This window comes from Benincasa hispida, chromosome 8, assembly GCF_027475165.1.
Source record: "Benincasa hispida cultivar pf3 chromosome 8, pf3_genome.v1.1, whole genome shotgun sequence".
NCBI classification, from domain to species: Eukaryota; Viridiplantae; Streptophyta; class Magnoliopsida; order Cucurbitales; family Cucurbitaceae; genus Benincasa; species Benincasa hispida.
Genome location: NC_143485.1, coordinates 66,388,239 through 66,403,750, shown reverse-complemented (window position 1 = coordinate 66,403,750; position 15,512 = coordinate 66,388,239). Strand labels below are relative to the sequence as shown.

Below are 15,512 nucleotides of genomic sequence, written 5' to 3'. Positions count from 1 at the left end.
GGGTCAAGAACAAAAGGTTTGTAAGCGTTCAAAAAATACAATTTGATGGGTTGAAACAGCTTCTAGATCCTGGAATATAATGTTGATACTGCGGTCAAAATCTATACTTTGAACAGAATGTGAACGAGCCTTGTATTTACAAGAAGATCGTTAATTCTACTATAGCATTCTTAGTTTTTATATGTTGATGATATTCTACTCATTGGGAATGAGTAGATACCTTACTGACATCAAGCAATGGCTAGCATACTAGTTCTAAATGAAAGATTTGGAAATCGCAGTATAATTCTTGGATACCAAGATTTTTGGGTCGTAAGAACAGGACACTAGCCATGTCTAAACAATCTTACATAGACAAAATATTGTCTAAGGATATAAAATGTAAAATTCCAAAAATGAGGTCTGTTGCCTTTCAACATGGATATGGAATTCATACTGTCAAAAGAACAATGTTCTAAGACAACCTCAGAAGTTGGGGATATGAATAATTATTCCCTATGCTTCCACAGTAGGGGAGCCTATTGTATGCAATGTTATTGTACTAGACCTGACATAAGACTCCAGTAGGGATCGTCAGTATATATCAGTCAATCTGGACGAGTGATCATTGGACTGCCGTTAAAAAATCTCAAGTATCACAGGAGAACTAGGAACTAAATGCTCGTATAGTGTATGGTACTATAGGATTTGATCCTTACTTGGATACACTGACTCAGATTTTCCAAACTGATAAAGATGCAAAGAAAATCTACATCTGGATCAGTGTTGCACTCTTAACGGGAAGCAGTATTGTGTGGAAAGCGTGAAAAACAGACCTGTATTAGACTCCTACAATGGAAGCTGAATATGTAGCTGCTTGCGAAGCAGCAAAAGAAGCAGTTATGGTTGAGGAATATTCTTGACAAATTTGGAAGTTCGTTCCAAATATGCATCAACCTATACACCCTTATATTGTGACAATAGCAGTGCAGTTGCAAATTCAATTCAAAAGAAAGCTCAAAGCCATAAATGGGTAAAGCAATCGAAAAGTACCACCTTATCTGTGGAAATCGTACCCCGTGGAGACGTTGTAGTAGACCCAGTTACCTTCTGAATAAAACATTGTTGATACCTTTTACAAAAACCCTCATGGCTAAAGTTTTTTAGGGTCACCTACAGAGTTTAGGTCTACGGTGTTTGCTAAACTAGAACAAGTAGGAGAGTTACTGTTGGGCGAGAGTGCCCTAGTTTATTGTATTTATTGTATCCTTGTAATATGTTTTCTCACAGTTAAATTCAGCATCGTTTGATACTACGTTACAGAGTTTTTAGTCAAGTGGGAGTTTTGTTGGATTTTATGTCCTAAAACTCGTAGTTTGTAAATATAAATTCTTTTTCAATAAAGTTTGTTATTGAAAATTAGTAAATTTAAATTCTATATCTTAATCCAATAAACTAAGGTTTCTGAGCTATATTTAAAGTAGTTTGAACTTTATGTAGTGACAAAAATATGGATCAAGTTCAAAATATATAGCCAAAATGGTTTATAGATATGAATAAGGATAGGCGCCTTATTCTGGGGACACTATGGATGCGGCCCTTTTGTAGTTAGTACAAACGAATTGATCCTAAACCGTTCATATGGAGATGAAAGCGGGGGCATCCTAATGTAAAGAGTTTACATAAGACTAACCATGAAATAGTCACTTTTACGTTCTAAATGTCGTTTTATTATAAAACTAACTATTTCGTTAATTGATGACCTAGGTAACTTAATCTTAATCCTGAGCTAACTATGAACTCCTAATCACATCGAAATTATCCTTCAACTCATAGGTGAGAAAGCTCCATTATCGCTGGCCCATAAGCCCCCATTTCAGGGTAAGAAGGTTGGATTAGTGAAACATAGGGTGCAAGATGAATTCACTCCTACCCGTCTATAGGGATAGTAGATAGGTTGTTCCCTTTAGTACTGAATCCAGGTCTTGAACAAGGGGCCCTACACCCCTATCATTGGCCCGAGAGGAGTTTGTTTATAGTTGGACCTTAAACCAATTGTTAAACCATGTGCTCATTAGAAGATCATGGAACTTAAGGAATAAGATGTGTAAAATTATTTTTCTACCCTATTTTATCATCAATTATGTACAATTTGATTTCTTATGTTTGGTTGGTTAATCATTTGTCTAGCATCATCTAACACGTAATATCTTCCCTGACTTTAATATCTTTAGATCCTTTGTAGTTTTATGCTTCTTTATATTAACCGTCTTTAGTTTTGATGGGATAGTATACAAAAAATGTCTCCTCAAATCTTTCCATCTTTCAATCTTTTTTAGATTAAATCCACTTATTCTCTTTTTTATTTCTTTCTTTTTTTTTGAGAAAAAAAAGTTTAGAGAGAATAGACTCACTGATTTTCACATTAAAAAATGAAAAACCCCTAGAGAGAATTCCTTTAGAGACTTCACCATCTAGTTAGAGTCCTAAATGATGGTGACAACAAAAAAACAAAATCGACTAAAAATCGTTCTTAAATGAAGTTACGAAAGAGGATTACGACATCTTGAAATGGAGAATGAAAGAAGTTTATTTACTAACATTAAAATTCTTACTATCTAGGAACATTTTGAAAATGAAAAACATGACAAGAAGAAAAACAAATAAACAAAGAAAAAATGTTTTATATTTCAATACTAATGAAAAATTGGTAGTTACGACGTGATGAGATATGTCTATAAAATTTGTAGTTAATGTGTCTATAAATTTGTAGTTATAATGAAGGGATGAGTATGTAAATGAAATTTAGTTTGTGAAGTGGTGCATCAAGCTGAAAAGATGTTTTTCTTTTTGGGAGCGTTGTTCGTTTAAGGAAAACCTACAAATAATTACAAAGGGTATGTGAGTGCAAAATAAGGATTTTCTCAACATGCGTTAAAGGGTTGTTTTTTGACGCGTGATAAAGCGAGTAAAGAGAAGTTTGAGTTAATTGTACATTATTATTTAGATAGTAAATGAGGTTGGAGAAAATATACATTTTCGTATTTGATGATGGTAGAATTGATTTGAGTTAGGTAATTTATTGTCTCTGTTTGGATGCATGAATTGAGTTTTGAGTTGAGTTGCGACTATCTTGTGTAGTTTTTGTAAATGAATTGATTTTTGTCTTCTTTTTTTTCGCTAATTGTATGATTTTAATTTTCAACTATACACATATTTTTTATTTCTTTTTAAGATAAAAAAAAAAAAAAAAACTCAATTCTATTTTATTCTCAAACATAACAAATTTCTCAACAAGAAGAATTCATATACATAACACAAAATTTTTGAATATCCAATGTTTTAACACTCAATATAGTAGAAGTGATTTCCATTCAAAAACCCAAACTTAATCATTAATTACCTAAAAAAAAGAACTAAAAGGATTAGTGTCATCAAGATGAAACTATTGACAAGGTTTTAGATAGAAGGGATGACACTTAAATTTTATCTTAAAATAAAAAAGCCAAAATCTTACAATTAAATCAAAAAACCAAACTATTAGATAGTCATTTTTTACCAATTACTGAATTGGATTACCTTTTTCAAAAGTCGTGAAATTATTTAGAAATATTAATTATAAGAAATATTTTTATTTAATTTTATATTTTTTTTTGAAGTCTATTTTTTATATTATTTATTTTGCATCAGTTGTACAAACTATCCTTTTTTAATTAAAAAAAAAAAAAAAAAAAAAAAAAAAAGGCCTTGAGTCATAATTTTAAATTCCATTGTTTCATTAGAATTATGTAATATTTGAAAACATCAAGGGATAGGTTGTTTAAAACATATTGTTGAGCTTTTTTTAGTCAAACAATAATAGGACATCATATGTAATATTTTTTAGATCTAAGATAAAAATGAAATAGAAGAAGAATAACTAGATCTAAAAGAAAACCATAGAAAGAAAATCAAAAAAGAGAAATGAGGAGTTGAGAAAGAAAAGGGAAAATAAAACCCATACGAGCCAGACAGAGAAAGATGAGAGAAAATGAGAAAGATGAACCAAATGACAAAAGATGAGAGAAGGGGAGTAAATGTGAAGAGAGCATGAGAGAGAGAGAAACGACAAAGTAATTGAGAGAGTAATGAAAATGCATGGGAAAACGGGTGAGAGTGAGAGTGATAAAATGGTGGGTAATTAAACCCATCATTTTATTTTTATTAGTGGTCGTCAAAGTTGAGCACACGAAGGTGGTAGGCAGAGTATGTCGCTGAAGTTGTTTGTGTGAAGGTAGTCGTTGGAGTTAGTTGCTAGAGTTGTCGTCTGAGGTGGTTGGTGGAGCCCAGTCGTCGAAGTTGGTCGTGCGTATGTGGAAATCAGAGTTTTTTGTACCAAGGTAGTTGTCGAAATTGGTTGCCAGAGTGTCGTCAGAAGTGGTTGCCTGGGCTCGGAATTGGTCATCAGAGTTGGCCACCCGAAGGTGGTCATCGGAGTATGTCACCAGAGTATGGTAGCGGTAATCACCAACAGAGACCGATGGGTGGAACCATTAAAAACATTGGAGGGGGAGAGAATTGGGGAGAGTTAGGGTGAGTCGATAAAATAATCAACTCAACCCTACCAACATTTAAAGTTGATTGTCAAACATTGAGTTGGTAAAAAAAAATCAACTCAACCCAACTCTCCTTGGTTGTCAAACACCCCTTAAGAGCAGAAAGGGAAGAGAAAAATTCTCCCCTTGTTGTCCCTTTTAATATAGTATATAGATGAATGATTGATTAATCATGTTAGCAATTAATCATCGAAAAAATTAACTAATTGAACTAATATAAATCTAAATCCAAAATAATAAAGGGTCTGTTTGTTTTGTTGAAATGGGATGAGTTTGGAATGGAATGTGATCCAAAACCCATATTTGAATTGAATGTTTTGGGTTTTGATTTATAATACGAAACTCAATCCGTGCCCACAATTTTTAAGGCTACCTTCTTTTCCACTACTTTCACGTTTCACAATTCCATTCATGTTCCACCCTCGATATATCACGCATTCCAACACTCATCTGATTCCCAATAGTCTATATATTCCAACCTCTCAAATAGCCTAAAAAGGGCCAATCTTTAAAATTTAAATATAAATAAATTTGGTTGAAATAAAAAAGGAAAAAGAAAGCCAAAGAAAGAAGATAAGAGGAAATAAATAATGAAAGGTTGGAACATAAAGAGGAAATGAAAAAAAAAAATAATAAGGGAAAGAAGAAGAGAAAAATAAAAACACTAAGGCCTATGAAGCACAAATACTTCATGTGAGTCAAAAAATCTATATCAGAAACATATCGGATATCGATGCTTCTAGATACTTCCCAGATACGTATTTCACACACGATTTGACGTATCTATCTAGATACTTCCCAGATACGTATTTCACACATGATTTGATGTATCTATTTTTACGTTTACTTTTTTTAAAGAAAAAAAATAAGCAACTCATCTAATCTTTCTCAATCTAAAACTATTATTTGAAAAGCTCACTATTCGAGTCCAAAACTAAAAGAAAAAAAATAAAAGACCAAACCCTAGAATCATCTAATCTTCATCTTTACATCTGAGTCCCCACAAAGTCCACCAAAATATAACTCACTTGCTTATCTTCAACAATTCAACAAAGAAGTTCTTCGTTTATCTTCATACTTCTTCCTCTAATATTCTTCTTCTTCTCTAATCAATATGAGTCACTTTTCTATTATATTTTATTGACTATTTTACTTCAACATCTTAGATGTTGTTTTTTGTATAGCATTTCAGTATTGTATTTTGTATTGTTGTCATTAACTTATATGCTAAATTTATCTATATCCTAATTTTTTTAAGAAAAAGAAAATGTATCTTCAACGTATCAATACCCTAGTTTTTTAGAAATTGATGTATCGTCGTATCCTATCGTATCCGTATTTCGTATATGTATCTGTATCCGTACTTCATAGATTGAGACCAGGTTAACCAAAACGTAATGAACATTGGTGTAATCGCAATAGAATTACATGGATAGATCAATTGTAATGAGCTTGAATCGCAAATGTAACTGAATCTCTTTCAGTCGCATTTTCTTATAATTATTTTTGTCACATTTACTCTTTTCATTACTATTACTATTGTCTCGGAGAGTCAAATAGTAATAGTAACGGTAATCATAAATGTGCCAATATTTGTTACAATGATGGTAATGGTAATAGTAACGATACGATATAATTTCTCGATGCAATTAGATTGAGCATGCTCCATTCGTCAATGATCTTGCATTTATTTATTACATACTTAGAATAGACTCCATGTATTAGTACAGATGCATAACACAAGTAAAATGATACCAAAGGTAATCGAATTGGATCGGCTTTTCACATTACCATTAATTAATCTTTTTTTACTGGGATAAATGTGGTCTGAATGCGTCTCTCAACGAGACACATACAATTTTTTAAACTTTTTTTTTTTAAAAAAAAAGAGATATCTGACAAATCCGACTCCTTTCTATTTGGTCCAAGGGGTTTGATCAGAATGCTCTACTTATCACTTATAAGCGATTTTATGTCAACCATTGACAAGTTAAAAAAATTTAAACAAAAAAAACTGAAATTCATTTTTGTTAGTATAATAATCGTGGAGATAAAAGATCAAATATTCAACCTCTAAGGAGAAAAATCATATTAATTATCATTGGGATAAGCTCAAAGTTGATAATATAAATACTATGCCATTTGAATTAAGCTCTATTGAGTTTTTGTCTCTCACACACACATACACACGTACATGCACATGCAAGCACATATCTTACCATCTTAAATTCACATGTAAAATAATATTAATGTGGCAAGGGGTGCTAATTTTTACCCTAAATTTAAAATTCAATTTATTAACAGGAATTGGAATTTTATGTTGAAAATCTGTACCTTACGGTGGGTTTCGTTCGAGAAATAATTGAAAAAAAAAAAAATCCCATGGACGCCCAATAAGTTATTAATATTAGATATGCAATTGATTAGATTTAAGACAATATATATATATATATATATATATATATCAACATTAGACCTTGATTTTTATTGAAAATTTTTAGGTTAAAAAATCACTTTTAGTCTTCGAAGTAACAATTTGGTCTCTGAACTATCGTTTGTAACAATTTAGTATTTGAATTTCACTATATAACAATTTAGTCATTGTACTTTAAAATATATAACAATTTAGTCTCTATTGTACAAATTATTGTAGAAATTAATAATAATGTTTAATGAGATTTCATTCATAAATAAACCATTAAACTAATTAGAGATTCAATATTTTGCAAAATACAAAGTCTACATATAAAATATTAAAAATTGACATATACTTTTGATCAAATATTTTAAACGGTGACTAAATTGTTACAATCCAAAGTTCATGGACTGAAATGTTACTTACAATAAAGTTTAGGGACAAAAAGTAATTTTTAACAAAATTTTTAAGTAGTGGAGTTATTTTAGCCTCATTTGATATCCATATTTAGTTTTGGAAAAGACAGTTACGGTTGCACCTATTTTTGTATAGCTCACACATTTGTCAAATTAACATTTGTCCTATGGTAATTGTGTTTTTGGTTAAAAAAGGAATTATTATTATTTTTATGTGATAAAAGAGGGTAGACTGCATCTAATCATTATCTTCTAATTTTTTTTTTTGAAAATGATATATTTGTTTTTACCACTTCTTTAGCCTGACTTTTATTTTTCTTATGTAAACACTTTAATTCCTAACTAAAATTTTCAAATTCTAATTATTATTATTATTATTATTTTACTTTTCAAAACTTAACTTATTACCACTCCCAAGATAATCCCAAACCCTCTCCCAAGCCCCACTACCACCATGGATTATCATTCTAGCAAAGTTTCTCCAAAAGCTCTCCATTACCAATCATCAAGCTCTTCACAGGTCAATAATTGCATTGTATAAATATAATGTATGTTTAAAATTAATTGCATTATAATGGTTATTATATTAGAAATCCACTTGAATTCTTTTTAACAAAAGTACTAAAGAATCATGAAACAGAACATATAAAAACTCCACAGCGACTCGAATTATATTTAATGTGAGCTCATAATCTCTCTAAGCCTTATCGTAACCCACATTAACTATATATTACATTTCTACAAAAATTATAACATCAAATGGACGACATGTAAGTCACGAAATTTTCTATAATTCAAAACAATTCAATGTTTTGCTATTTTTTCGAACGAGAGTGTAATTAGTGTTATAGAATTTCCTTACGGTTTTCATTCTACAAGCCCAAGAATACAATTAGAAGGCCCAATTTGTATTAATTCGGGCCCATAAACGTGCAGTTCAGTTTAGACGTGCGGCCCATTTTCGAAATTCAGCTCTTCCCGCGGCCGATTTCGATATTCATCGCAGTCACACGACACTTGAAACGCTTCAGGAAGAGGACTAGTTCTTAGGGTTTGCTGCAATTTGCACAACACGCCGAAATTTTCTTCACTGGCGTATCATTCATTGGTGAAATCTCCTAATTTGCTTATAATTTTCTCATCTCTAGTGAACTCTCGAATTGATGCATTGAATTTCTTGCCTCCAATCTCGTCTCTCCGATGTCCGGCTCTTGTAAGAATTGCCACAGCAGGTCCCTCTTCCGAGACGATGTTTCCGGCAACCTGATTTGCTCCTCCTGCGGTATTGTTCAGGAATTTGACAATTATGAGGCTCAGCTTTCCGGTATCAATGGTCCACTGGGCACATTCGTCCGAGTTGGAACATCAGGTTCGGGCAGCGTTTTGAATTATAAGGACAAGAAAATATTTGAGGCTCAAAAAATTATTGAAGATATTACGTTTAGGTTAGGATTTTCTGCTTCCAAATCCAATGATGTTAGGATTTTAGTATCGACGATTACAGAGGGTGAGTATGGATTAGGTGATTGGTTCCCAATTCTCGTTGGTGCTTGTGCGTACGTTTCTATGCGTAAGGATAATCGACCATTACCAATGTCGGAGGTTGCATCGGCCGTCGAATGTGATCTTCATGAACTTGGCAGAATGGTTATCAGAGTTGTTGATTTTTTGGATTTGAAAGGCCCTGAGTTTCCAGTGTTTGATATTGTCGGGTCATTGGAGCGGGCCACCAGGAATTCACCGTCTTTCTCAAGAGTAGATGCAGATATTCTTGAGAGAATTGTTAAGCAAGGAATCTTTTTGTTACAGTGTGCTATGAAATGGTTTCTGACGACTGGGCGGCAACCACTACCGATGGTGGCTGCCGTGTTGGTTCTGGTGTCGAAATTGAACGAGGTTGATGTTAGTATTGACAATGTAGCAATGGAGGTTCATGCCAAGGTTTCAACATGTAAGAAGAGATACAGAGAACTTCTGGAGGCACTTGTGAAAGTTGGCAAAAAGTTGCCTTGGGGAAAAGATATCACAACAAAGAATATTGTAAAGAATGCTCCTTTTGTGATTCAATATATGGAATTGAAATCAATGTCAAATGCCAGTGGTAAGGGGAAGGATTTGGAGAATGTGGGGGTTGATTTGCAGTCTGCAGTGAGTGAGTGTTTAAGAAAAGAGCTAGAGTATGAGAGTGAGGTTAACAATTTAGAAGATGATTCTCAGTATTTTGAGTTACAAGGCAGTAGTTGGCGTGATGAATCGAGTTGTGATAATGGGAACAGGCTCAATATTTCTCATGAATGTTTATCCTTGATCTACCATAAATTCTTAGATGAAATGGCTCATCTCAAGTCATCAGGCGGGATTAACGAGGTCTATGGAAGAAAACAGGGAAGAAAAGCTGGTTTTTACTCGAGTACGGAGTGGTGGGAGGGGAAATCAGAATTAAGCAAAAAGCTTCTCTTGCAGCAATTATTGGAGATTGATATAGGGTCGCAGGGTATCCCACCATCGTTTGTTTCTAGTTGCAATGCATACAAAAGGAGGAAGGAGAAAATAATTGCTGCTAAGAAGAGAATCCAGAGGATTATGCTTCCTTCAAATGCTCCAATAGGTGATGTAAATATTGAGAAGAAAAGAAAGCGTAAGGGAACTAATGGTATAGAATGGGAAGATATAATAATCGAAACCCTTCTTCTTCATGGCGTGAAGGAGGAGGAAATTGAGAAAGGCCATTACAATGCTTTGTTGGACTTGCATGTCTTCAATTGTTGAAATTCTTAGATGTTTTTTCTGCATGGAGACGATATAGAAAGTGTATAGAAATGTATAGGCAAAGGCACGAGTAACTGAGAAATGAAGTATATAGTTACAAATCTTATTATAGTATTGTCCATTAACAGAAAGAGAAGTTATCCCTCGCTTGATATTGTTGATTGACAAAGATCTAGGATATTCATCTATGAATTCAGTAGATTATAACCATTGCTTTGGAATTCTGGCTTGCAATACAGATGATGAATTGACTAGAAAGCAACTCCTATTTGTTTCAAATTGTTGTCTTGTTTTGTTCTGGAGGCACATACAATGGTCTATTCAAATTTCGTCGATTTCTGCCCTCGCTTGTGGTTCACTCAACATCAATGATTCAACTCTTTCGTAACTCTCGGTAGTTGGAAGGACTCTCCAAAAGGTTAATTCCTTCCAAAGTCCTCTTGCAATGAATTTCTTCCACAATTGTAGATATCAAGAGAAGATTGAAGGGAAAAATGATGAGGATTAGACCTGTTTTTCCTCCCTTTTTTTTTTAAGTCTTCTTTACAAATTATTTATTTATTGTTTCTAATAGTTAGAATGTACTATTACAATTGCGGTGATGAAGTTCGTAACCATTGAATTATATTAATTTAGCCTTTGCTCTCCTTTTTCTTCTTTCTTGTTTGCTTTTTCTCTCCCCAATTAATTTGAGAGAGATTGACTAAATGAAAAAGCACATTGTTTCAATTTTTATTTGCAACTTTTTCAAAAAGACAAGGAACCGGTTACTTGTTAATAAAAAACAACGCTATTTTTCCAAGTCAATTTGAGGGAGGGAATTAGAACTCTTAACATATGATTACATAATAGTTAGGTTGTTTTCAATTCTTCATTTCTTTGAAAACCCAAAAATTATGGACAACAGAAAGCGTTTGTTTAAATTATTTTAGTGGTAATGTAAATTCAAGTATAGGTTATAGCTTAGTGGATAAGGTACTAATACCGTCCCAAAGGTCGATGATTCTAGTCTCCCACCTTACCATTGTTAAATTAAACTATTAGAATAATGTGGATGTACATTGTTTTGGGCCTCTGAACATTTTACACTTCGGCGCAGTTTTCACTTTATTACCTCAAGACACTCCTTTTTATTAACTAATACGAATATTTATGCAGAAAGCAATTCAAAAAGTGATTTCTTGCTTTTCCCTTTAGAATACGCCAGAAAGCAACTATTTACCTGTTTCGTGCCCACCCAGCACTTTCTTGCACTATAAGCAGCAGTCAATCGCCACTTGCTTGAAATATATTATATTCTTTATTGCATCCATATCTATTATCCACGTATACATGTCGACATATGTCTGCGTATATGTATGTATGGACTTCGCATCCGATTAAAGGGAGAACAAAAACAGGATTGACTTTTTTTCCCATAACAAAAGAGACGGATGCTTGTACGAAATGCAGTGGAAATGTAATACATAATTTACGTATGAGACTATGATATATTGAAGACTTCGTGTTTTCTTATTCTTATTATTTAAAAAAGTGCATTGAAGAAGTGGTGACGATAATAAGTTCACAATTTATTGGGTCATTGTGACGATTATAAGTATTATTGTATCCTTTTTTTCATCGTTATAAATAATTTTTAGTATTTTCAAAATCACTCCAAACATGTTTTTGGTCATTCAAAATCAATCTTAATAGTATGTAAATTGCATTTAAAAATTTAAAATTAAATATTGAATTGATATCGAGTGATTAACGGTGTGTACAAAAGTGATTTTAAACTAGAGTGATTTTTGCATAGAATTGAATTTAGATTTAAGAACTGCTACAGTGAAGACTTGGAAAAAAAAAGAAGTCTTTATCAAATGATTTCTTATGCATTTGCAGGGTTGACCATGGCAATTATTTCAAGTAACAGCCATGCATTTTCTACCCATGTTTCATAGAGACAGCAAGAGGGAGGCTTACTTGTAATTTATATAAATCGAGCGTTGCTTGCCTTCATCTTCCTTGTAGACTTGTTTTGTTCTCTCATTAACAGGGAAAGCTTCTTCGGCCCCTTCTTCAATTGTTATACTGACATGACGGTAATTCTCTCTCTCTCTCTCTCTCTCGTTGAAGACTTTTTTTGTCAGTTGAGTTGATAGCTTTTCATGCAGTTTTGTTTATAACTATGTCGTAAACTTAGCATCTTTCCTTTTCTGGACCGTATGTGCGTGGCCTGTGAAGTTTGAGTTACAGTATCACAAGATAGAAGATGCCTATTTGTATTTTGAACAGGACACATGAACAAATTATTTGAGAACGTCGCCACACTGTGGCTCACAATTTTGTATACCAAGAGAAACTAAAAAAGACATCAAATCAATATCTAATAGAGATATTAGGGAGCATTTCATTAATCCACATGCAACCGTTGTTGAAAAGCCAACAACACATTGTGGGAATCTAATTAAATAATTTTTCATATGGGGTCCGAATCCTTGGAGTTTGTGTGTCTTGTTGGGTTGTTTGTTTTTTTTTTGTTTTTGGCTTAGAAGGAATCTGAGACGGCCAATATTCTTCACCTGACATTTCCTTTTGGATTCGTGCATGTTTTTGTTTTTTTCTTTCTTTTTGGTTTTGTTTTATTTTTATTTTCTGAAAAAGAATTTCCTTCAAGTTGTGCCGTTCTTCATTTGACTACACACTCTCTATTTGTGAGAGAAAATCCCCTCTCCAGCCTTATGATATCTTGTCAGCATCATTCACCACAAAATTTTCAACTGGAAAAATGCTATAGCTGCTATTGATTTGGCTTTTGATGCCATCATCTTCAAAATCCTTTTCTTTTTAACACGAGCCTCACCGTACTCAGTGAGGTTCATTCTTGTGGAAAAATAAGAATAGAACAATGAAAAAAAATTAAAATAATAATAATAACAGCCAGCAATTTTGGTAGGAAAAGGCCAAATCCTTTTGTTATGGTCAATATAGGCTTCAAAGCATTCAGTGAGGTCCATTCTTGTGAGAAGGTAAGAACAGAATAATATGTAAGAAACAAAAAGATTATTATAACAAGCAGCCATTTTTTAGGAAAAAGCAGATATTGCTTTTTGATATCTTATTGGTGTTAAATATGACATTTTCTTGTATAAGTGTATTTCTCAGTATTTTGTGAGAACAGAGAGAGATATTTTAGATTTATGTTTCTTGTATCAATCAGTGATGTGGGTACCTTTTAATTAACAAACTAATTTCGATTCACATATCAGTAGAAGGTACAAGTCAATGTTTATCTTTAAGGTGTCATTTTTTAGTTATTTTTTTTAATGCAATTAGTTATATTATATGCAAGTCGATGAAAAATTTCCATGATTTTATTGGTTTTTAATATTCTTGAGTTTCCTATGAAATAATGCAATATACCTAAAATTGGACAAAGTCTTCAGTTCATTATTATTATAGGCTTATGCTAACTTAAGGGTATGTTTGGAATGGTTTTCTAACGGTTGTTGTTGTTTTTGTTTTGGACACTTGGATAGGGTAGTAGGTTTGAAGCTCCACCTATATTTATGATGTATGATTTTTATTTAATTATTATTATTTTGTAAGCCTATGATGTATTATTATGTTTAAAAAAATAGTTAATGTCTCATTTTATGCATATAAAGATGAAACATGATCCATAAACAGGGACCCACATATCAGTGACTTGCTTTCTGTTAAGAGACTTTTCAAAGTTGCTGATTTATTTAATTAGTGTTTAGTCAAGCTTGATATTTTTTCTCCTCTTTGTTACTTACTATATAATATATGTATGACTATGTTTGGATTTTTGTGTTTTCAATCTATCCCAGGTGACAGAGATGAGAGTTCACATGGACTGTCCCGGGTGTGAAAAACAAATAAGAAAAGCCCTGGAAAATCTAGAAGGTAAGGTAACGCACATCTAGCTAGAGAAGAACATATAAAAAGGTCACCTGTTGAAAAACAATTTTAGTCCTTTCACGTAGTTTTTGTTTTTGAAATTTGACTAATTTAAATATTTCTTAGAGAAAAGTGAAAACATGAAGTAAGAAAGTTGGAAGAATTGAAAACAAACATAGAACTAAAAAACAAAATAGTTATGATCAAATAGGGTCTTAGTTTTCGTTGTATATGTTATTTGATCCTGATTAGTCTATATCTACTAAGTTTAGGACTGAATCAAGATTGTTCTTTTGAATGGTAATTCTAGATTATGGTATTCAGAGAACATCAAATTTTCAATATCTTGAGATTCTTTCCGGAGAAAGATGTGAAATTCACATTCAATATATTTGGTTATGTTTAGGTGTGGATGATGTGATAATAGATTTGAGCACACAGAAGGTGACTGTGATGGGATGGGCAAAGCAAAAGAAGATTCTGAAGGCAGTGCGGCGGAATGGGCGGACGGCGGAACTGTGGCCATACCCTTACAACCCCCAATACCATGGCTTCCTCCACCACTACCAGCATTACCTCAACTCTCCTCAGCATCACCATCAGCCGCAGCCGCAGCCGCAGCCTCAGCCTCAAGCTAAACCAATCATCACCTACAATTCACTGTCATCTTCTTCTTCCTCGCACAAGCACAAGATGAGTCCGATACATGAGTATGCCGGTAGCTACAACTACAGCGGCGGTGGTGCTGAATATGGCTATTATCAAGAGCCACCCTTTACAACGATTGATGAAGAAGCTAGTGCCATGTTTAGTGATGAGAACCCACATTCTTGTGCTGTCATGTGATGGTACCACGTTAATTTATCATGATCATGTTAGAGATGTTAGAGTTTGTTTGAGGTAACTTTCTAAGTGCTTAAAAATGCTGTTGTAAGCCCTTAAAAAGTCATTTTAAACAAGTCCGTATTTAGAATTCGGACATTTCAATTTTCTCTCTTGTATTTTTGTGGATGTATTGTGTATAATTGTATGTGTGTGTACAAATGTGTAAATGAGCCAGGGATGTGTGTTTAAATATTCTCTTGTGAAAATTTTCGGATAATAATAATGGTTTTTGGAGGTTTTGTCAATATTTGGAATGTAATTTTGAGCTACATAAAAAAAGTTGATGTTTGAATAGGAATTTAGCACCTCACTTGGCTTTAAAAAAACAGAGGAAGTGAAACAGAAGCGTTCGGTAACCAGTACTAGTTCTTGTTTTCTATTTCTTAGAAACGTCTTCAAAATTGTATTGTCTTGGAAATTTGAAAATAACAAAACCAAGTTGCATGTTTCAATTTTTAGTATGTTTTGGAATTTAAACTTTGTATTTGCATCAATTTTAGTATAATTTTTTGATGTGATCGATCTTTGGACATGTTGATTGTGTTT

At 33.0% G+C, this 15,512-nt stretch overlaps 2 protein-coding genes across 3 annotated transcripts; both read left to right on the top strand.

Annotated features, from left to right (window-relative positions):
* Positions 1-8,125: 8,125 nt before the first annotated feature.
* LOC150034807 (plant-specific TFIIB-related protein PTF2-like) lies at positions 8,126-10,306 on the top strand. Its single transcript, XM_090316131.1, has one exon. The coding sequence runs from the start codon at positions 8,607-8,609 to the stop codon at positions 10,173-10,175; it is 1,569 nt and encodes a 522-aa protein (XP_090172257.1). The 5' UTR covers positions 8,126-8,606; the 3' UTR covers positions 10,176-10,306.
* A 1,653-nt stretch (positions 10,307-11,959) lies between these two features.
* LOC150034806 (heavy metal-associated isoprenylated plant protein 29-like) lies at positions 11,960-15,211 on the top strand. 2 transcript variants are annotated; one of them, XM_090316209.1, is made up of 4 exons: positions 11,960-12,259; positions 13,697-13,731; positions 14,012-14,087; positions 14,488-15,211. In XM_090316209.1, the coding sequence occupies exons 3-4, from the start codon at positions 14,021-14,023 to the stop codon at positions 14,925-14,927; spliced, it is 507 nt and encodes a 168-aa protein (XP_090172335.1). In that variant the 5' UTR covers positions 11,960-12,259; positions 13,697-13,731; positions 14,012-14,020; the 3' UTR covers positions 14,928-15,211. The 2 variants fall into 2 exon arrangements, with proteins under 2 accessions (XP_090172335.1, XP_090172334.1); XM_090316208.1 differs by lacking the exon at positions 13,697-13,731 and having other exon boundaries at positions 11,964-12,259.
* Positions 15,212-15,512: the final 301 nt, after the last annotated feature.